General features: G+C 34.5%; 1 protein-coding gene across 9 annotated transcripts in view; it reads left to right on the forward strand.

Moving 5' to 3' along the window:
• The window catches only part of PHF14 (PHD finger protein 14), a 167,221-nt gene that overhangs the window by 43,654 nt on the left and 101,497 nt on the right, over positions 1–22,070 (forward strand). For all 9 annotated transcript variants that reach the window (XM_035316873.1, XM_035316865.1, XM_035316867.1 and 6 more), the window contains exons 13-14: positions 1,101–1,232; positions 10,509–10,677. In XM_035316873.1, the coding sequence (XP_035172764.1) occupies positions 1,101–1,232; positions 10,509–10,677 (301 nt within the window). The remainder of the gene's footprint in view (positions 1–1,100; positions 1,233–10,508; positions 10,678–22,070) is intronic.

The following is a 22,070-nucleotide window of genomic DNA, read 5'->3' on the forward strand; positions in this document are numbered from 1 at the left end:
AATCATCTGTGTTGATTTTGCAAACAGTACTGCTGCTGTTTAGTCACAGTGGCTGAGTGCATAAAGCACCTGTCAGATAAGAATATTTACTTTTTGTTCACAGGTTGTCAAATGCTTTGGGAAATCTAGTGTTTTAAGTTTCCCTACCTCTATTTTTTTCCCCCAGAAAATAAAATGTGTTCACTTTATTATTGCTTTTCCATTCTGTATGTTACGAAGCTACTGACTGGATTTTTAACTAAACATAACAGTGGACCCTATACCAGGGTCCCAGAGCATGAGTGTGCTCTTGAATCTATTTCTCTTGCCACTAGCTGAGAAGTGGCATTCTTTGGCTTATCAATAGGGAAGCAGCCAGGCCTCTAGCCATAGAAAATGGGCAGTATCTTGCCCAGCTAGCAGGATTAAAAAAAAAAAAAAAAAAAAAAAAAGACGGCTTACATAAACAGAAATTGATTCTAGTGCTCTGAGAGGTGGAAACTTAGAAAATATGGTAGTGAGCTGAAGATTTGGCAATTCATACATTCCGACAAATAATAGGAGTAATACTTTACTAGTTCTGTTGCATTCAAATCCAGTCATTTAGCTCCTCCCATTTTATAATGGGATCAATGAACATATGATCTTTTTGAAATAACTGAACTAAAATATTAATTCCAGTAAAATAATAATTAAAAAAATGTATTATGAGTTGATATATTGCCCAGTGTAGTAGCAGCGCAGGCCTGTTTCAGGGCATTTGCTTTACTGAAATAATTATGATTGCTAAGATTGATAGTAGTAATATCATTTTTCTATTTAAGTGTTTGAATGGTAAAGGTTATTTTTCTTCTTCCATTTGTCACGGGTATGTTTTGTCAAGGTATTGAGTAATTATTGGCCAGAAGTCCTTAAAAATTATTTTGAAGGCTTTAACTATATTATTTGCCTTTTAAGTTTTAATATGTATACATACAAACTCCTTAAAAAATAATTATACACTTATGTTAAATTAGTTGCTACATATTTATATCGAAGCTGGGGCACGTGCTGGGATGTATTGTTTATTTTTTGTAACTTCAAATGTAATTATAATGCTTTTCCACTGCCTACTTTAAAAGTTGTGGAATTTGCAAGAAGAACCATGATCAACATCTACTGTTACTGTGTGATACTTGCAAACTACATTATCATCTTGGTTGTCTGGATCCACCTCTTACAAGGATGCCAAGGAAGACTAAGAACAGTTACTGGTAAGAATGCAATTGATGTTTTATCTTGTGCTATCTCTGTACTTAAAGTAGGAAATAAGCATGAACAGACTTGAAAATTCTAAGTGTTTTAGTCATTGCTGATACTGAAGCGATACTCACTCTGAAGTGAGTTATTTTATTTTCAGTACTGATGTTTGAAGGTGAAAAGTTGTACAGTAAAGATTTCTCATTAGCCACTTTATACGAATAGATTATAGCTTTAATTCACTTAGCTTTTGAGTTCATCTGCGATTATTAACAAGGCAGTGTAATAAAGGCAGGAAACCATAGGTTTAATTGTGCTTCAGGAAATGAAAGGCATGGTCTTCTGTTTATCTTAGGGCCCAGATATACAACTCTTCTGTCCAGGTCTTTAAGAAAATACTTGCACATAAGTAAAAACACACTTGTTAGTTACTAGATCATTGTATTGCAGTATAGGAAATCATTCGGGTTTACTTCTGTCTTCCACAGTGGCAAAAGCATATATGTAATTGTACTTAATACAGTTGTATTTCCATGAATTAAAGTTATTTTTCTGGCAGTGGAGTGAATCAAAAGCTAAGTGATACAACGGAGAACTGATGATGTGTAGAGATGCTGATTTCTAAACTGTCATAAAATTAGTGTGCTGCTGTGTTCTGCAGGTTTCTAAACTGCTCTGAAATGTGTTAGAATTAGTTGCTTTAAAAGCAGTTTTTATCTGGCAAGAAGTTAGTGTACAGCAGCTCCAGGAATTGTCACCACCTTGTCTGAAAATGCATTAAGATAACAATTCAGAATATTCTAAGAATTCCTTCTAAAATTACAGTAAGGGTGTTTTAGTCAAGAAAACTGTGCTTCTATTTTTCTCCATATATCACTTATTTTTTTCCATAAAACATTTACTTAAGTAGTCTTTTTGGATAAATGTGATGATTTTTTTTTTATTGTAACTTGAGAAAACCTGAATTTATCCCAGTAAATTTAGTAAATTGAGATTTCCTTTAAAAATTGAAAAGATTTTCACCATCACTAATATACTTCTGAATGTAATTTTCCTATTTTCCTTAGATTATTTAATGTAGTCTGTGATTCTGGACTTCTAATTATTTCAAGGACATTCTTATCCCTTTGGTCAAATTTACCAAGCAGGTTTCTTACGTGGAAGCTTTTTTTTTTTTTTTTTAATGTAACCTCTTCATTTGCACAGGCTGTTCTTGATTTTTTTTTCTGCTTTTTAACCAAGTTTAAAAGGCTCACTAAAAGCCATCAGTCCTAAAGATGTAAAACTACAATTCTCAATAGGTGTTAAAGGCAGAATAGGACAGGTGGTAAATGCTTTTATTTCAAAGTTCTGACATATCTTTGTTGTGAATTTTATGCTTCAATTATATCTTAGATCACAAACTTAGCTTTTACATCTAATTAGCTAAGGCATATTCTGGAGTCTGAGATTATAGCAGTCAAATTGATCTGTATTGATTGCATTCTTTTCATCATTTACATGCCTTTATACATTCTTTTTCAGGATCAGTAGAGAGCATATCGAATGGACCCTTAAATTGAGTTCAGCAGGTTTTTCCCTCCTGCTGTTGTGAATGTATTTCTGATCTTTTGATTAAGCCATGAAGAAAAGTGGTATTTTTTTTATACAGAGGGCATGTACTTTTCATATATTTGTATAGGATATAATGGGCACATAAGCAAATAGATGAAGTAAGAAAGAGGGTATTGTGGGAAACTCCTTGAAACATTAGGCAGGTTGAAATATTTTATTTAAAGTGGTTTAAAGTGTTGACTGTAATCCTCTTTTAAAACAGTAAGCAGGAAACATTTAAAAATGATTGTTTCTTGATTTTTGTTTTACATTCCATCATGTTATCATTACATCATATTACATTTGTTTGTCGTTACATCGTCACTTGTAATCATTTACTCATAATTACAAACTTAAGCATTTACAGGAAGTTTGACAACTAATCAGCTGTCATATACTTTATTACTACATATTCATTTAAACTTTGGTTAGTTTAGCATGAGTTTATGCCACATGCTTAGTGTTTCATACTATTTTTAAGGATGCTAAATGATTCAGTTTATGTGTGTGGCGCTATGTGGATTAGCTAATTGATTTTCTTTTTGTCCATTTCATGCTCATTGTTAAATAGAAATTAACAGCGCAGTTTACAAAAGTGGATTTTGGAATTGTTGAAATAAATCCACTATTAAATGTTGTAAGAAAAAAGTTATTATTAAAATATTTGTCACATTTAATGCTAACTTACTAAAGAACGCACACACAAGTATTAATCAGAGTATTTCTAAACATCAAACAGAGGTGATGATGATAGATTTAGCAAAATCATAGTAAAAATGTACCTGGTGAGTAACAGTGAGACTGTATTTTCCTGGTAGAGAATAACCTGAACCAATACAAAGGCAATACAGCTGCTGAAAGACAATACAGAAACAAACAAACAAACAAAAACCAAAATCGGATTGTGAAATACTGGCATTTTTATTAAGAAAATACTTGTCATCCACCAACACAGACCAGTACTTCCTGTTGAAATCAGATCTTTGAAAAACGGTGATAACCTGAGGTAGCATATGAAATGCCAGGGACTGAGATTAACCAACAGAAGGACTAATAATCATGTTGGGCTTGATGTTTTTTATTGTTGTTCCTGAAAGCCAAAATATCTTGGTGGTAACATTGCTGTGGGGATTTGTTTTGGCCAGAGGACAGAATGAATCCTCTGGAGTCCCTGACCAACAGTCCCATAAACACTCATAATGTATCTGGCTGTTCATTATACTCCTGAGACCACTTATTCAGTACGGAGCCAGACAGTTTTTATTTCATCTGGAGTCATTAGATGATGATATAAAATTAGTCACTTAAATATAAGCACATGTGCAATATAATACTGCGTATTTCATGTACAAAATTTTGGATTTTTTCACTTGCTCTAATTAAGGATGTTTGTGTGGTTGCAAATGGCAAATTTTCAGTAGCATTACTCCCTGGCAGATATTCTTTGAAGCTCTTTGAAAAATTGTTTTTGTATTGTATATACTGTCTTTTTATCTCCAGAATAAAGCAGTCTTTTTTTCTCCTCTTCTGGTATACCGGTCAACACATGTTATTTGTTCAAATTTCCAGAGCATAGCTGCCATCTGAAAACTATGTTCCATGTTTCTCAAGTTCAGAGTGGTTTAATTCTTCACTAAAATTTGATGAGGTGATTTATCACAGTGTATGTCTACTAGAGATGTTTTTTCCTAATTAAAAAGAATCTATATAATAACTGAACAGTTTTCCCTTTTAAGGTGAGGGCAGAACTGTTAAAGCATACTGAGTGCTGTTCCTCAAGCACAGAGAATTGAAGTTTACCCTTTTAACATTAAACACTGTGTGCTGAGGATATTAATTTCTTCCAAATCCTCTGTCTGTTGGTCAGTTGTGACTAAAAGAATGGCTATCTTGTTCAGACTGAGTCTCTTGTATTTTCATTTTGTAAGCCACTCTGAAAGTATGTAGCATAGGGCAGTTAAGGCAGTCTAATTGTTATATAATGTGACATTAGAACAAGACCTCATTTTTTCACAATATCTATGGTAATGTTATCTATTAAATGAAATATTTTCATATGTTTTGTCTGTTTTTCTGTCTAATACAGCAAATATTTTTTTTGCTTCACTATTAAAATCGAAACCAGGTTTGTATAAAGCTTACCAGTGTGTTGGATTTGAGGTCTATTTGTGAGATCTTCAACTTGGTGACATTTCATTTATAAAGGGATGGTGTTCGATTTTCTTCAGCTTTTCTCATCATTTCACTAATTGCTACGTGCCAGACACATCATTAGGTAAAGCACATTTAGATTTTTTGATGTATATAAAGCTGTAACACAAGGAAGCATAGTAATGTCATTGTTTGCACTAATTTTTCTGGGGAAGTAACAAGGTTATCTCTTTTCTGTTTTGATTTCTACATCACCTAAATAATAAATTAATAAATTCAAATTGTCCCTCTCCTACTTGTATGATCAGTGTAGGTCTTAACCTAGAAATTTATGAATTTCTGAAGTAAAAATCTATTTTTGTGCAATTGTTTTATAAAACTTCATAAGTAGAAATCACTCTTTGGTCTCTGAGCGCCTACCATTTTAGGTTCACACATTTCTTGAAGCTGCCCATGCTCAAAAATAAATTCACTACTGGTTATTTAGACAATGAAGAAACGTTTGCATCATGCAGGTACACAAAAAGCAGTGTTTTGGTGTTAGCCTGGACCATTAATAATTTTTGAAAATTAATTTGTGCTCCTGTTCTTTTGCTGCTCCTATCTTTTGCTAGCGAGCTAAGAAGATCCACTTACTCTGTAAGATGGGGAGGTGTCTCTGGTACTGCAGGTCCTTACACTAAGTAGTGGCTGGTGTCAGATTGAAAACATGACAAAAACATGCTGCTACTTTTCTTCTGCAGTTTATTGTTAGTGCTCGATCAAAGGCCTTCTCTATAATTAAAAAGTTTTTAATCGTTGAGGCTTCTTCGTGGATCAAACATTTCCAGTAGTTTTTAGCAGACACATCATCGGATATCAGACATGGATCTTTACCTGCTTTTGATAGTTGTTAAAATCTGTTAGGTGTCTTTTCCACTGTTTTTTTTTTTCTTCATAAGGGTTCATGTTAGAGAAACCGAGTTTGAGTGTGAGTCTCAGAACACATTGTGGTGTGAAAAGTAACACTGCAGTATCTGAATCACATAGCAGAGAGTTACGATTGTTACAATAGTACCATGGTAGCATTATCCTTTTTTGTATGACAAATACGCAACTGGATAGATGGATAAGTCTGAAGATTTGGGTAATACCATTTCTCATTGAACCAAAGAGGTGTTTTGGTGCCTTCATTTCAATCTGGTTTTTGTTCTTGTCTTTCAAAAGCAGAAGACTTTTTCTTTCTTCAGTTACTTTCCAATAAATGGAAGGAAGAAAAAAGCATTATGATCAACATGAACGCTCCCTCAACAATGAATTACTGATCATTTACGTAAAGTCTCAGGTCGTGCTTCTGCTGACTAGACCTTTCTTGTTGAAAATGTTTCTTTTGGCTGTCAAGTCTATTTTATCATGTTTACTTGATATCCAATAATGCAAAGGATTTTACCTTTTTCATACTGTGCTTTTTTATTTTTTTAACCTATATCTGAAGCATAGGAAAATGCACAAGAGCATGTCTTAATAGCAAGACATTGGTAATATGTCCAAAACATTATATTCAGTTATGGTCTCCCATTTTCCACAAGGGGCAAATCTATTTTAACATTTTAATCTGTGTCAGGAGTGTGTGTTTGGAGTAAGTCTCCTCCTTTTCACACCTTCTGCTTTTTGATTCACATTGTGGACCGTGGAGCATGATAACAGCATTCCTTTCAGATGAGTCCAGAAGATCACATTCAATTATTGATTTTTCTGAGGCTGGAGTATGCAAATCCAGAGTAAAAGCAAACCAAAATTTGTGTACAGAAATTGAATCTTCAGCACTGTTTTTCCTATTAAATTACTGGAGCTGCATGGCAATGCTTACTGATTAAGATACAGTCGTAGATTGTCTGAACAGATGGAAAAATGACCTGTTGTGATAGGTTTCTCTAATTCTTTGCTTGTCCTTGAAGAGATGAAATAAAATGAACATGACTTCAGCATTGCCAGAGAAGGAATAGGAGTTCTATGTCTGCTTTCTATAAATACACTGGAATTAAACAGCAGAATGGGAAAAAGAGTACTTTAAATTCAAGGACCATGTTGAAATAAACCATAATAGGAGCTGAAAGTTAGGAGATTGTTTCCAAGTCAGGGGAGTGTATTTCTGTAATAGGTTTTCTGTGGGTCCTGTGGGAGCTAACAGCCAAACAACTCTATAGCTGAAGCTTGACTGCTCTATAAAAGGGTTGATAAGATGTGGTTGCCTGTGATAGTAGAGACTATTCCAGTAAATCAAGAGGTTCCTTGTAAGTTCATGTTTGTAGCTTTCGTGTTTTTTTTTTTTTTTTTACCTCATCTTTGATGTATTTGTAAGGTTTTATTGTCTTTGTTTACTTCCCTGCCCTCCAGTATACTGTGATTTTGCAGCTTTGTTTTTAGTAGATCTTGCTATTTTCTGAATTTGATTGCTGTGACAGTTACATGACCTGTTTGCAGAGCAAGCTTGGGCATAGAAATGGAATTTCAGAAACTTGTAGGCAGCATCTTTACTCCTGGATGAAATGTTTTTATTCCTGTCTAACATAAAAATTACAGTAATTTATTTATTTATGTTTAAATTGTGCCCTAGTGAAACTGAAGTACTTTACAGGTCTCCATAGCTTTCTGTACAACTGCCTGAGTTTACGTAGGAGAAAAATACATCTTTCAGTAGTGCAGAACTAAAGAGTGGGAATGCTCTAAATCCTAGGTGCAGGGTGGCAGGTCCAACACATGGGGTTCCCAGCTCCAAACATTTTGGTAAGCTCATGTCACTATTTTTTGTCTTACAAAAGCTTCAGTTTTACGCAGCACTTTAATTGTAGAATGCTTATTTTAAATTTATATATAGTGTATATTTTTACCATAATAGTAGAAGGGAAGAAACCTTTTGGGAGAATTGCTCATCACAGTATTCTGGGAACACTTCTGCAGCTATTTTTTACATCCGCATAAGCAGATCCTAGTAAATATTTTTGGTCTACTCTCCATTGGAGAAATTAATTATGTGACAGATGCTTCAGTGTTATGAAGGGCCCTGGTCTTTGACACTTAAACAGAAATATGTTCCTTGGAGTTTTGATTTGAACTACTTGAAGGCAATGGGACGTATGCAACTAAACAAAACTACACAGAGTAACCTTTAGCTAAGCAAAAAAAAAAAATGAGGGAATACTGTTATCTCTAAAGCTTTTTTCTCCCCTTACATCACTAGAGAGCTTTCTTCTATAAACTTATAGTAATAGAAGGTAATAATACTTAGGTCTGTGAGCTTTTGTTTAGTTGTTTAAGTTTGTGTATGTACGTATTTGTGTATGTTTATCCACACAAATTTCTGTAAATACATAACTCGAAAAAGTAGCATTTTGGAAAAGTTATTCTACCTTATAATTAATTATTGGTTTTATTTTTACTAGCTTTACTACCAAGGAGGCCTAGAAACGTTAACAGCATTGTGTGCATAGAGAACGGAGGTCTGTAAAGAGGAGGAAGAATATTAATTGTATGTTATACACTTGAATGCTGGCACCAAAATGTTTGCCAAGTATAAAAGCTGTATAAACTGTCTTCCTTGTGTTCTGGCTACTGATGAAGTCTCAATACAATGTTATCTTCCCTGCAGTCTGCCTGGTAGTACTTCTGCTTTTCTAGATCAGCAAATACCACTAGCACTGCCGTGTGTCCTATTTGCAGTGGGCTCAAGTGCTTTAGAGATAAGAAGCGATTAATCTTCGTAACGTTATAACACACCAACAATTATCTTACTTTTACATATGGAGAAATTAAAGCAGAAAGGTGTTGACTTATCCAAGGTCACACTGATAACAGTTACTCAATCTGGAATTGGATCCCCTGTATTTTCATTGTCTGCCGACAGACTGTCTAGCGGGCCCTGAAAACTGCCATTATCTGCAGGTAGAGCCAGAGGAGATCTGAGACTATACTGCTTGGATGAATTTGGGAAAATTAGAAAAATTGGTAAAGCATGGAAAGCTCTGTGGTTGTGTGGGGGTGGTGGTAGTGTTTTTTTATATATATAAAAGAACAACAAAACAAAACAAAAACACAGCTTAAACTTTGTTTCCTATTGGAATAGGCAATATAACCACTAATTAACTTCTTCTGTTTCTGTTGGTATTTTAAGAACTTATAGAATCATACAGATCAAGCCTTTGTTAGAAACAGGATTAAAACATGTTTTCTGTTGTATTTGTGGTTCTCTTCTGTTGAGTTGAAGATGAGTTGGAATTTGGATTAGGGGCAACGTATGTCTGGTCCACAATGCCTTTTCAAAATTAAACCAGGCCTATTAGGTTTTTAAAATCAAATGAGTTAATATTGTTAGCCCTTTCTGATGCTCATAGGAGCAAACGTGTTTCTGTTGAACATAAATGTATAAAGAAATCAGCACATACACAAATACATGACTTTGTGCTTTTGGTTAGATGTGGGAGGCACACTGTCTTGTCTCAAGGATGTATTAACATTTAACTACAAATGACCAAATACACGTGTTTTATCTGTCTCCTTCCAAAGCGAATTTGCAACTTCATTTAGGTAATGGTTAATGTATGTCTCTGTTTTAATGCTAATTAACAGCAGAACATAGATTTTTATTTTTTAGTTGATATTATAAAAAAGAACATTTTAAAAACATGAAAATAGTGATGAATTGGAATTTGTTTGAAAGGATTTATAGTTTGTTGAACCGAAAATGTTATGTGAGAAGAAATGCAGTCTTTATCGGTGGGTATCATTTTTAAGATTTTATATTTAACATTTTTAGTTAACATCTACATTTATGACTTTGCACAAGATGAGTATTTTCTGCAAATGAGAACACAACTTTCCATCTTGTTAATTCTATCGTGGAGGTTGTTAATAGCCTTCCCTTAGAGTCTGTATACTTTGGAAGCTCTGCTGGTGATTTTGTGCTTTTTCAGAAACTCAGCAGGCATTTTTTTCAACACAATGTTCAATGGTAATATACACCTACAAGTTCTAAATCTTTGTCTCAACTATTTTTTTTTGTTGTTTCAAAACCGTCTCCCGTAGGAAATAGATTTTAAAATTGATTTTCATAACAGACATTTCTTCCAGATCCCTGCTACTAAAGACCGCTCTCATCAGAGTGAATTCAGCAGTATGTCATTGTAAAGATTAAACTGCAGCAGTAGTTTCAATAATGAATAGATTACAGATCAGTGGACACCATTAAAAAAAGGGATATGGTAGGATATGAACAGTGAAATAGGGAGCATCTTTCTTGAAGATTAAATCCTACTTTCAAAATCTTGGTTTTCAAAGTTTAAATACTGTCAGCAAAAAAAAAAAAAAAAAAATAAAACAGCAACAGAAAAAATCTTGCTGTTTTCCTGCATAGTTGTTTAATCATTTCGGAGATTCCTTTAGATACCATCGTGTTTACTGGCTTTAATTGATTTATTTCTAACCCAAACACTTTTTTTTGCTGCTTCAGAAACATTTCTTTTTGTGCTTTTGTGACTACAGTTTTAAATAAGAAATCTTTCACTTTGCAGGCAGTGCTCAGAGTGTGACCAGGCAGGTAGCAGTGACATGGAAGCTGATATTGCCATGGAAACCTTACCAGATGGGACCAAAAGATCACGGAGACAGATTAAGGAGCCGGTGAAATTTGTTCCTCAGGATGTGCCACCAGAACCGAAGAAAATTCCAATCAGAAACACGGTAAATGATGGTTGAGTTATTGTTATGCAGCTTGTATTCATAGTGGTTTTGTTTAAAATGACTTAATTTTGGACATTTTGAAACGTTTAATGTTTTATTACTTGTGTTAAATATGCAGTTTTGCTAAAGTAAATAATAATCTGGGATACATAGTTCTGAACTGAAGAGCTGTGCAAGCTTTTCCTTTCACCTGAGTCACTAAGTCCTCTGTTAATGGCAGGAAAAAAAGGAAAGTCCACTTTGCAATTAAACTAATCATTTACAGCTATTCTTCACCGTAACAGTATGGGCACTTTGTTCTGGTACATGCAAATTTAAGTATATTGAATTGCCAATTACAATTATAAAGTAATAATTTATTTCTGTATGTACAAATAACCTACTAAATGACCGCGCGTTTTGTGACTCCTGGTATTTCAGGATATAGGAGTTATTTCAGGATTTCAGATATTACAAGACCCTGTTATTTTACCTCCTAGTCTTACTAGTTGTTGTTTGTTTTCTCCAATTTTTCTGGTAGATAACTGGTGTGGATTTTTTTTTTTTTTTTTGAAGAGCTATTGCTTCTTGTATTAATGAAATATTTAGCTTCTTTTTCTTTCATTTTAGAGTAGAATTTCATATTAACCACTGTATTCCATTGTGTTTTTCTGGTGCTCTATTGCTTAAAACTTTGTTTTCCTACTCATAAAACAAGTTTTTTCATGTGTGATGTGTCACATCACCTACAAAATATACATGAACATATCAAAGGACTTTTCAGTACAGTTTAGGAAATGATTAATTTTCCCATGATCCTTTGATCATCTGTAGTAATATGTAATCTGGTTTGTCTTCCAAAATACTACCCAGTATTAGAAAATGCCTAAACCCACTCATGTTAGGGTTAGACTTACTTCATCTCTCACGCAGTTGATTAGATGTGTGAGAACTTCATTTTCCTCTGAAGCCCTTTCTGACTTATGCTTGTACTAGCAGATAGACCATACTTACCTCTTCGGTGTATACACTGATGGGATTAAGGTGTTTTCCTTAAGTGTTTATTTTAAAGAAATTTCAATATATTTGCAGTGTTTGGGCTGCAGCATTGATTTACCTAGTGGCTTCCTTGTGCTGGTGTGTGACTGAAAAGAGCTTTAAGAATGGTTTAAGCCAAAACACTTAGTTTAGCTCAAAGCATTAGGAGTGTGAGTAATCCAAAATTAAATTTTGTGAATAACTGAGAGCCTATAGGAGAGAAACTCCCTCTTCCCCTTTTCTCTAATTGAGGGGAAGCACAGGTTCTTAAAGCTGTCTGGGTAGGTTAAACTGACTGCGGACATGTCATTGTTTATGCAGAAAAGAGACTTAACCTGGTGTTGCTGTTTAACTCTTTTCATCTCTTCTCCTTTTTTTCCTTCTTTCCTTCTTTTTCTTTCCCCTTTCTACACCTAATATAGTGGCAGGGGGTAAGGATTCATGATTATGGGAAATAGAACTAAAAGCATTGCAGGAAAGGCATTCATAGTAAGAATAAGTAGGTGATGTAAGACATGGTACAAGGCAGGGTTCGTTCCTTAAGATGCCTCTGCGATACCTGCCAATTTTCTTCCGTGGTAAATGGAGGGAAGGCTGTCTGGTTGTTCTGAAGCACTGCTGCACTGGTGAGCCAGCATCTCCCCTGGTAGAGCATCTATCTACACACATGGTGGTACATCATGTAGAGATTAAATTTACTTTCAGTGGACAAATGTTGGCAAATGCAGCATTACACAGTGGAAGAGTTATGGTTACTGGTCTAATAAGGACTTTGTTCCTCTGCTTGAATTTTTAGGGTGTCTTTCAAGTTCTCTCCAGCTCTTTGCTTTTTTACAAAACCAAATTTGTAAGATAATGTCTGTGGTGTCCTGTTAGCAGGTTATAAAGTTATCTCCAATAACCTCTTTATCTTTGATTATTTAGCTTTCCTATAACACTGACTATGATTGGTGGTGGTTGTTTTTTTCTCCACTCCCCTCTGTCTTCAGCATAACCATGGAAGAGGAGGTTCACACCTGTTACACCATGCTGTTTTCTTTTTCTAAAGTAAGCTTTATTACTTCTTGGTCTTGGTACACCTAGGCGGTATAACAAAATGAAAAGTACCAACCTCTGAAGACTTACTAGACGCTTGGTAGCTGTGTGGGATTCCCTAACACCGTCTTTGTTGTGAACAAAGGAAGGACTTTTTTTAATTAGCTCTGGGGCTGACTGTATTTGAGAGGAAAAAAACCTTGACCTTCGGACAACTTCTCATAGAAAGTTTAGTTGTATCCAGTTATGGAGAGAACATCTCTGTGGTGCATTTGAACAGTGATGACCAATTTGCTCTGTCATTTCTGCACTCACTGTTCAGATCATTCAAACTAATTTAAAATAAGGAAGAAAAAACTGAATAATTTGAAAACAGTTACTTCACAGTCTTCTCTTAACTCTGTGCTTTGTGCCTGTGAATGTTTTATTCAATTCAGTTTTGTTTTGCAAGAAATTGGCAAACCCACTTACCTAACAGTGTAATCAGCCTTGCTTACAGTTACAATCAACAAGTGCAATTATAAGACCGTTGAATTGTGTATTTGTTGCTCTTAAGCAAATTTACATTAGTTTTGCATAGATTTATCTTAAATTGATACAACTGAGAAGGTTTTATTTTTTATTTTTTGCAATGTACCTAAGAGAACAGAATGCATTTTACATGTTTGGATCTCACTGTAGTGGTTCATCTTAGTTAACTCTTTGTAGACAGAAATTGTGGGTAAGGCTTTAACTTGATCAAGTTGGATTAGGTGTTACTGATGACAACAATAGCTGGTATCTAATAATTTTACATAATTAATACAAATGGTTAACTAAGCCTGTATGCTATCTGTGCGAAAACACTATGTTAACTTGTACTTTCAGAATTAATAGTTTGCTGTTAGTTTGTCTTGCAGCTCATATTTGTTAACATTGATTTCAAACATGATAGAAGATACACTTTTTCATGTATTTTTTTTACCTTACTTATAGTGTTTTTTCGCCTCATTTCCATCAGACTATGAAGATACCATTTTAGAAATATTCATAATTACACCTTTGTTTCTCATCCAATCTAATTATGACTGTGTACTTGAGTCCTGCAAAAATATTTTCTCTTTTTGTAATTCATCAAAGCTCCTGCATTCAATCATGTTGTGGATTTTTTTTTCCAGTGGTAAATTGTTTTTAAAAGAAAAGCAGAAATGTGTTTTTCCGCTTTTTTTCTAGCTACTAGTTTCCTTTTCTTTTGTGTTATTGTAAACATTTAATAGGCTATGTAGTTTTAACTTCTGTAACTCGAAAAATTGCTTCTCCTTCATTCTGTCTGTGAACTTAACAGTTTTTTTTCAGGGCTTGCTCATTTTAAATCTTTTAATTACCTAGCCTTACATCTGCTTCAAGATACCTTTAGGAGAGTTTTAGAATGGGACAGTGCTGTGTGTTGTTTTGAATGAGGTACCTTTTCTTCATATCTTCAGTCTGCTTGTGCAAAAACTTGGCTTATAACGTACTGCTGGATTGGGAAGAGCTACTTCTTTTCCAACCAACTGTGGGGGAAGTAGAGACTCCAATGAAAATTCAGGTTTTCTACTAGGACTACATTGTTCAAATCTTGATTCAGCCTAATCTGAACAACCCTGTGAATGCTCTCTAGTTCTTTAGTTTCTTAGCTTTCAAATGTTTTGGGGATATTTGTATCAAAGGATATAAATATCAAGAAGAGAAACAGTTTCAAAGAAAACAAGAAAACAGAAAATCTCAGAAAGTGGTCAAGCATTGGAAAGGGTTGTCCAGGGAGGTGGTGGAGTCACTGTCCCTGGGGGTGTTTAAGGAAAGGTTGAACATGCTGCGTAGGGACATGTTTTAGTGGGTGAAAGTGGTGATAGGGGATGGATGGGCCAGATGATCTTGGAGGTCTTTTCCAACCCTAATGATTCTGTTATTCTATGAAAATGCAGCTATTTGGACTGCATTGTTTTGGAGAGGGTGCCTAGCATATAGTACGTGAAAGCGTAACTGAAGTTTACAAGAACACATTTCTGACTTTAACCTTGCTAAAAAGATCATTTAATATTTTTGCCTAAATGCACAAAGGTTAATGTATCAGAATTCTACTTGGAATCAAGGTCTAAACAAATGATGAACGTGAATAGAGTCGATATTAGGTCTTTAATTTATTGTAAAAGAGCTGTATTTGTGGAGAGAATTGAATGCATTGTTTATGCTTATGCAATTCAAGCCATATTTAGTAACCTTGGTAATCTTTTGAACGACTTTCTGGATTTCAGTGGATAACTTCTCACACTAGCTGTATTTAAAATCCATAGTCTTTATAATTTCAATTTCATACTTGTATAAGCTTCACAAATCATTATTGCTGGTGCTAGTTAATTTCAGAGAAGCGATAACTAATTTGCATAAATCAGTAGCTGTCTAAACACTTAAACCAGTATTTTTAACTGGCTAAAAATCTGAAGACATGTTTTAACATTAGCTCTCAGAACCTACCGTTTCTTCCTTGACTCCAAAGGTTCATGAAGCGTGCTTTAACTACTTTATATAGCGTCCTCCGGTGGTGCAAAGGAGTTTCTGTAAGAAAGGTTGCAAGCACGCACATCTTTTAAAGCAAGATTGTGCATCTGGGGCAGCTGAATGCTGTGAGGTGATAGGGGATGATTTTTCTTGTAGTTTTGGGGTATTCTTAATGCTTATATTTGTGTGTGTGTAAATTCCATCTTCAGTTCCTTTTTGTTGGAAAGGAAATACCTGCCCAATTTTATAATAGGGAAGAGGTCTTTTTGTAAAGGATTTTGGGCACCAAATAGTTGAGGAATTTAAATAAAACCATCTGATCTTCTGATACCAAACTTATTTTCATAAAAACTGAAAATCTGATAACTTTTTTTTTTTCCTGTAGTTACATTGTATAAAATCCGAGCCAACAGACAGTGTTTTTTCTGTTAAGCAGAAGAAAAGTCTGTGTTTGGGGGGAAAAAAAGTGGTTTATTTGCCAACATTGTGCTGTTTGTTCTTTAGAACATGGAAGAAAACAAATCTGTGCCTGAGGGGCCATGGTCTAAGTAGATTAGTTTAAAAAAGAAAAGAAGAATACTGACAAAGCACCTACTAACTGTATTCAGCAAAGGGAATTGTTGTGTATTTTGTTTTTGTTTTACAAATAAATACTATTACTTAGAATAAATTAATATTTCTTCCTTTTGTTTGAAATAGGAAAAGGGAGTGATTATTTTCTTTTTCTTACCACGTATATTAAAAGATAAAGAGGATTGTTATCTGGTATTTAATTGAAGTATTTCTACGCAAGTGCTTTCCAAACACCTATTGTGTAACTTAATTATGTGATGTCATAGATACAGGTTTTGAATAAGGGATGGCTACTGAAGGAAAACCAGAAAATCAGTTCCAGTTTGATTGTTCAGGGCTCCATAAAGACAGCAAATAATTTTAAAACATTTATCTATATTTATCAGTCATCATATTAATTAACATTGTCAGTGATTGGTCAACTCATTTAAATTTGATTAGAATTCTAAATGAGCACCTGTAAGACCTTTTAAAGCAACTCTGATAACATTATTTTTGACGTATTCAACTTTAAAAAAATTGCTGTCAACTGAACATTAGCAGTCTAGAAGAATAATCAGGACTTCTTCAGCTTTCTGAAACTCAAGATATTTATAATAAAAAATGCTGTAAATTACCCTTTTCCCCCTCAATGTTAAATGTAAAAGCTCAGATGAATCTATGATGTATCTGTACAAACACCATGTCTATTAGCCTTCCAAATACACAGATACTTGACTGTTACTTAGTATTTGAGTTTGAAGTCACATTTAGAAAGGAAGAAACTAAGATAAATGCACCTCTTCTACAATGCTTGAAGTGAATTTTTTTGTATTATAATATGTATTGTTAAGAAAACAACAAAAAAATACATAGGTCACTTCTTTTTATTATAGCAAAGACTTAAGCGATGGATGTATTCTAAATTATATTTGAATGATATAAACATTGATAATCTCTGTAAGTAAAGATAAGTAGCATATCTATCAATTCTGCAATTAAGTGCATTTAAGTTCATTTTTCCAGAAGAGCATCACTTATTTTAGCAACATCTGCAAATTTGCATCTTTTTTTCAGGCTTTTTTGCCCTCACCCTACTGTTTCAGTTCTCCAAATAAAAAGGTATATAAATCAATCTCAAATTCTGTGTTTATATTTAATTCTTAGAAACCGTAGTTTGAAGTTAATTACCAGTTTCGCACTGATAGTGTAGCTTGACAGCGTAGAGTCAGGAATGTTGCAAAATTTTTGCTTTCCCACAAGAATGAAAATTGGAAAAAAAAAAAAAAAGGGGGGGGGGGGGGGGGGTATAAGTCTCTGTAATTAAGCTTCATGGTCGACTTGTTTCTCTTTTTAATCATATTTTGAGTCACTGCCATTTCTTTTTGTCTGGCAGCTCCCTTTTTGCTACTGCCAGCTTTCTGGAAAATTAAATAATTATTCCAGAGATATATTTTGATGAGTACTGAAATGTACCATTTCAGGTATTCACTTTGATCTGTGTTGAGCGAGTGTGCCATCTGGTGTCTACATCAGCTGTCTGTACCTTTATTTAAAATAATTTTCTGCCTGTGTGATGCCATCAATAGATTTTTTTTTCCTTTAAACAAAGCAAAAAAATAGATTTTTCTGCAACTGTCTTGATTGTAACTTTTCCATTGGCAAAGGATATTTGTGACATTGAATTTTTAAAGAAGATTTGGTGACTTTATAGATTAAAAATTGTTATCTTGGCGACATGGTCATGATTTGTGTTTAGCAGGAGAGAGATGACAGAAGCTGTGCGGTTCCAATCTGGTTTTTCCTCAGGCTTTTGAAAACCTTTAGTTTGCTTTATTCACATTCTTGATAGTTAACACTGTAATTTCATCAAGTTACTTCTTTTGGGAAGTATTGGAAGTTTTCCCAGTTCTTTGTTCTGAAAACCTAGTCACAGTGTTCATGAAACTCAGCACTGTTTGCTAGTCGTTTTAGTGCAGTACATTTGATAAAGTGCTACTACTCATTGAAGCAACATCAATGATCAGTGATATATCCAAATATACTATGCTTTTTAACAGCCCTGTAGACGTATTTCAGTGAGTTTGTTTTACGTAATCTTTGGAGGCTTGTGTATATGATTTCCAAATCAAAACCTGGAAGATAAAGAGACCCAGTATTACCATGCTTTGTTATTAGCTAACTAGTCAATATAGAGTTTAAAATCTTTTGTTTTGGTGTTCTGCTCAGCTTATGTTTCATATCTGTCATCTTCTGTTTTATAGTAATGAAGTGACTCATTGCTATGGACTTTTTATTTGGAACGATTCCATAGCATTCTGATACTTATCTCCTTGTGTAGAGGAAGAAATGGCAGTATAAATTTTTGTTCTCCACATGCATTTCAGTGAATTTCAATATTTAACAAGAGCGCGTATTTGTGATCGTTGAGGATTGCATCTCCCCTTTTGGACAGTTCTGAATCCTGTTGGTTTTCCTTCTCTTCAAGGGAGAGCTGACAAAGCAGAACTGCTGCAGGAGAACATTTTCCCTTCTGCTGCTGGTCTTGGATGAGCTGGCTTAAAGTATGCATCTTACAGACAAAGGAGTAAGGGATAATGATGCGGTTTGCTGACAGCTGTGGTGGTTTTGGTTCATGTGTGCACCACCGAACAGAACCCTAGAATCCTGAATCCAGAATAGAAACCTGCATCCTAGAACCTTATGAATGTCTTTCATTTGTTTCATGTATTTAATTTATTTTTCTGAGAATATTCAAAATTGTGCAGTCAATGCATTACTTAATCTTCTTATTTTATATGTTTTGTATCATTGTCACGTTGCTACTGCGTTGCTTATAAGCTAAGGGCCTTATTTGAATGTGGAATTTAGCCATTCATTTCCAGCTTTTGTAAGTCCAGAATGGAGATGCCCCGTTAAGTCTTCCCTGAAACTTTGTGTTCTTTTGGCGTGAAAATCTGATCCTGTTGTTGATCACATTTTCCCTTAACGTTTGTCATTCCATTATGGACATTTCTTTTAACTGTCTGATTTTGTGTTTTTAGTACAATACTTCCTTCCATGGATTGAAACCACATTATTCCTGGTCATCTACTGATTTTTTGTGGCATTTAATACATTCTAAACATGTCCCCCAGTTCTGTATCACTCACACATCTGATCCACAGCATGTTGGATCATTTGTCCTCCATCATTCATTATTCATTTAGTATTGCAGTATTCTTTTTTTATATACATAGTCATTTATGTCCTTTTTAAAATTTCCTAAGCTGATGTGTGAGTTCCAAACCACAACAGTAGGCTGCTGCATACAACTGGAGGATGTGTTTGTGACACAAAACATGATGGCTGAACAAAACCCATTTTGTATACTTCTTTCCTTTGCCTATGGTAGTATATGCTCTAGTTCTCCTAATTGCATCCTTTTTTTAGAGGCAATTCCTAAAATTCTGCACCTGTATTTTATTATATTATTAAAATCCGATATATTTTACTGCATTATTTTAGTAACTGTCAGCCTAGATCATTACAAATTAGATTAGAGAGGGGCAAATAAATGCTGTTTGTTCTACTTTTCTTTCTTTTCTAGCATGATAGCTATTTGCACGTGGTGTCAATCCCTGTTTCCTTGTAGGTAGTCTTGTAATGTTTTGTGTGAATTTGTAAGAAATTAGGCAAGAGGCCATTCTTGTTTTGTTTTGTTTCCTCCAAACTTAGAATGCAAAGTCAGAAATTAATGAAATAACTTAGAGGAGTGGTCTGTGCCTTGCTGTGAGATGTTTCTCAGACTTCTGTATATGACAGGCTTTGAAGTAAAAGACCAAAAGAGATGTTGTTGATGTTTGGGCTTCATCTCCCCAGACCGTTGCAGTTTCTGAGAGGGAGTGTTAAGATTGCTGTGAAGGCTAAACACTGGTAAAGAAGGATAAAAGAAGGATAGCTTGCTTTCCACTAGATGATTTCATTGAACCAAATAGCTCAGCCTCTTTACCCAAGGAACATCATTTGACTGGAATTTAATAATTTAATTAGAAGTTGCTTAGCTGAGGAACAGTTGTTTGTTTGATTGTCCTGTTTTTTGTGTTTTCAAAATCTTACACTGAAAATGACTAGTAGGAAGAATTTCATCTATATTTAACTTATTTTTAATTTTTTTTTTTTTTTTTTTGCTATGTAAAAAAATGATTTTATGCTTGTATCTTAATTCCTTGATCCTTGCTCAGAGTGTTCTGGGGTATGTTACTAATGAAATAAGACACTTTATTTCTCTTCCATTTTTGTTCAACGTATGTTCTTTGTGACACAGTAACTAGATCATTTGACTGATCCTAAGTTTCAAAAGACAACGTCATTTTGGTTTTCTAAGAAAATTAAGTTAAGCGGTTATATCTGCCTTTGTAATAAATTTGCCTTTAGGAACATGTTGAGCAGTTAAGGCAAGATTTGATAAGAGAGGTGTATGTGCCTAAGGTAATAAAGTTCATGGACGTTTCTGAGGGGAGCTGGGTGGGATAGATCAGTACTATTCCGTAGTAAGGAAGAGGTTTTAGTTAAGAGCTTGGTTATCCTTTCATTTGGTCTCTTGCAGTGCAGTCGGAATATGTGTGAGGTAGGACTTGCTGTAGCATGTCCTCACCTTCACTGGGAAATGTAGGGAGAAGTTGGGGCTGTTGTGGGAGACATGATGTGGATGTGGTAAGGAAGGAGAAGTTAAGGAATCCCTAGGGAAGGGGAGGTAGAGGAACAACATGTCATAGTGTTAGAAGCCAGATTTGACTAGTTTGACAGCTTTATTATTATCATTATATTTATTTAAGGGTCCTAGATGTGAAAGGAAATGAAATGAAAGATGTCTTCCTACTGTGTCACGATTAGGTTTTTGGAATAAGGTTGCCTGATTTCTGAGGTGGTTAAGGTCACATAGGATTAGTGCCGAGTTCGTGCTTTAGCTGTAGGCTAAACTTGAGTGCCAATAGAAATCTTAAGCTGCTTGTGTAGTATGAGAATGGAGGTGCCTGCGTGGTGATTTCGTTGATGCAGTGAGATCTATAGCTCAGTGGCTGGAATCTTCCTGTAAATAGCAGGGAAGTGTCAAGTGTACAAGCATCTCTCCTGTTCAGGTCCATTTCATTTCAATTCCAGAACCGTGCAAGAACAGAAACGGGGCTGAGATGGATGACCAATTAGAGCTAATTATCTGTCATGAAATGCCAACATTTGAAATAATGACTTATTGAAATACATAGACTTATTGAAATATGTCTATGTATAGAAAATTAAATTGTTACATTGTTTAAATTATTGCATTGTTTTTATTGCATATTTTGAACCAGAATGCATCAGACAGTATTTTTTGGTTCCTGTCCACATGTTGTTTTGAGGCAGTTGCCACGTATGAGTCGCTTCACTCTAAATCAAGCTGTCTTTTTTTTTCCGGACTGAGTTGTGTATTCCCAATGGTAGGTATGCTAGAGTGTATCCACCCTTCGCAGTGAAACAAAAAAAATGCTGAGATAGCATTGGTAGTGTTGAGGGTTTTGCTTGGGTACTAATAACATTGACTTTTTGCTTTTCTGACCTATTTTTCCACCTCTTTAGAGCTGCAGGGACGAATTTCACAAAACTAGCCTGCTCCATTTTATGATACAGAGAAGTCCTAAATTGAAAGAATCTGTAGAGTATTAAGTTACCTAGTGCTTTGATTAAAAAAAAATCACTGCATTTGTAGGCATCTTACAGGGGATTAACATTTCGGTCTCCAAATAAGTTCTGAATATGAGCAAGTTTATCATAGCTGTAATATTTAGCATTAGACATCTATAACACTGTTCCTTTAAGCTTTTCTTTTACAAGAAATGTTAAATTTTAAGTTGTCTGTGGCAAGTATATGCAGATGTGTATAGTACCTGATTCTGCCCATTAGTCACAGAAATTATTCAAAATATTTCAAAAGGCAAATATAGAAATTTCGTGGCAAAAACAATAAAGAAAAATACTAGGCAAAGTAATCCAGGTTTATCTAATTATTTTCTGTGTACCTGTAAGGCAGCTTTAGTGAAAATACATGTAGAATTACAAATGCCTAATTACTGGAAGGCTATTACTGGAAATCACAGAAGATTTCATTCTCAGTTGTGAATTTGATGTTATTTTTCATTGTGAATGCTGACAATTGTCTAATAATTCTCAGCAGAACTCAGCATTGCAAATTTGTTTAAGCGTGAAAATTATTTTGGAAAAACATAAATGTAAAAATTTGTTACTTTAAAAAC

This window comes from Oxyura jamaicensis, chromosome 2 (assembly GCF_011077185.1).
Source record: "Oxyura jamaicensis isolate SHBP4307 breed ruddy duck chromosome 2, BPBGC_Ojam_1.0, whole genome shotgun sequence".
Taxonomy (NCBI): Eukaryota; Metazoa; Chordata; class Aves; order Anseriformes; family Anatidae; genus Oxyura; species Oxyura jamaicensis.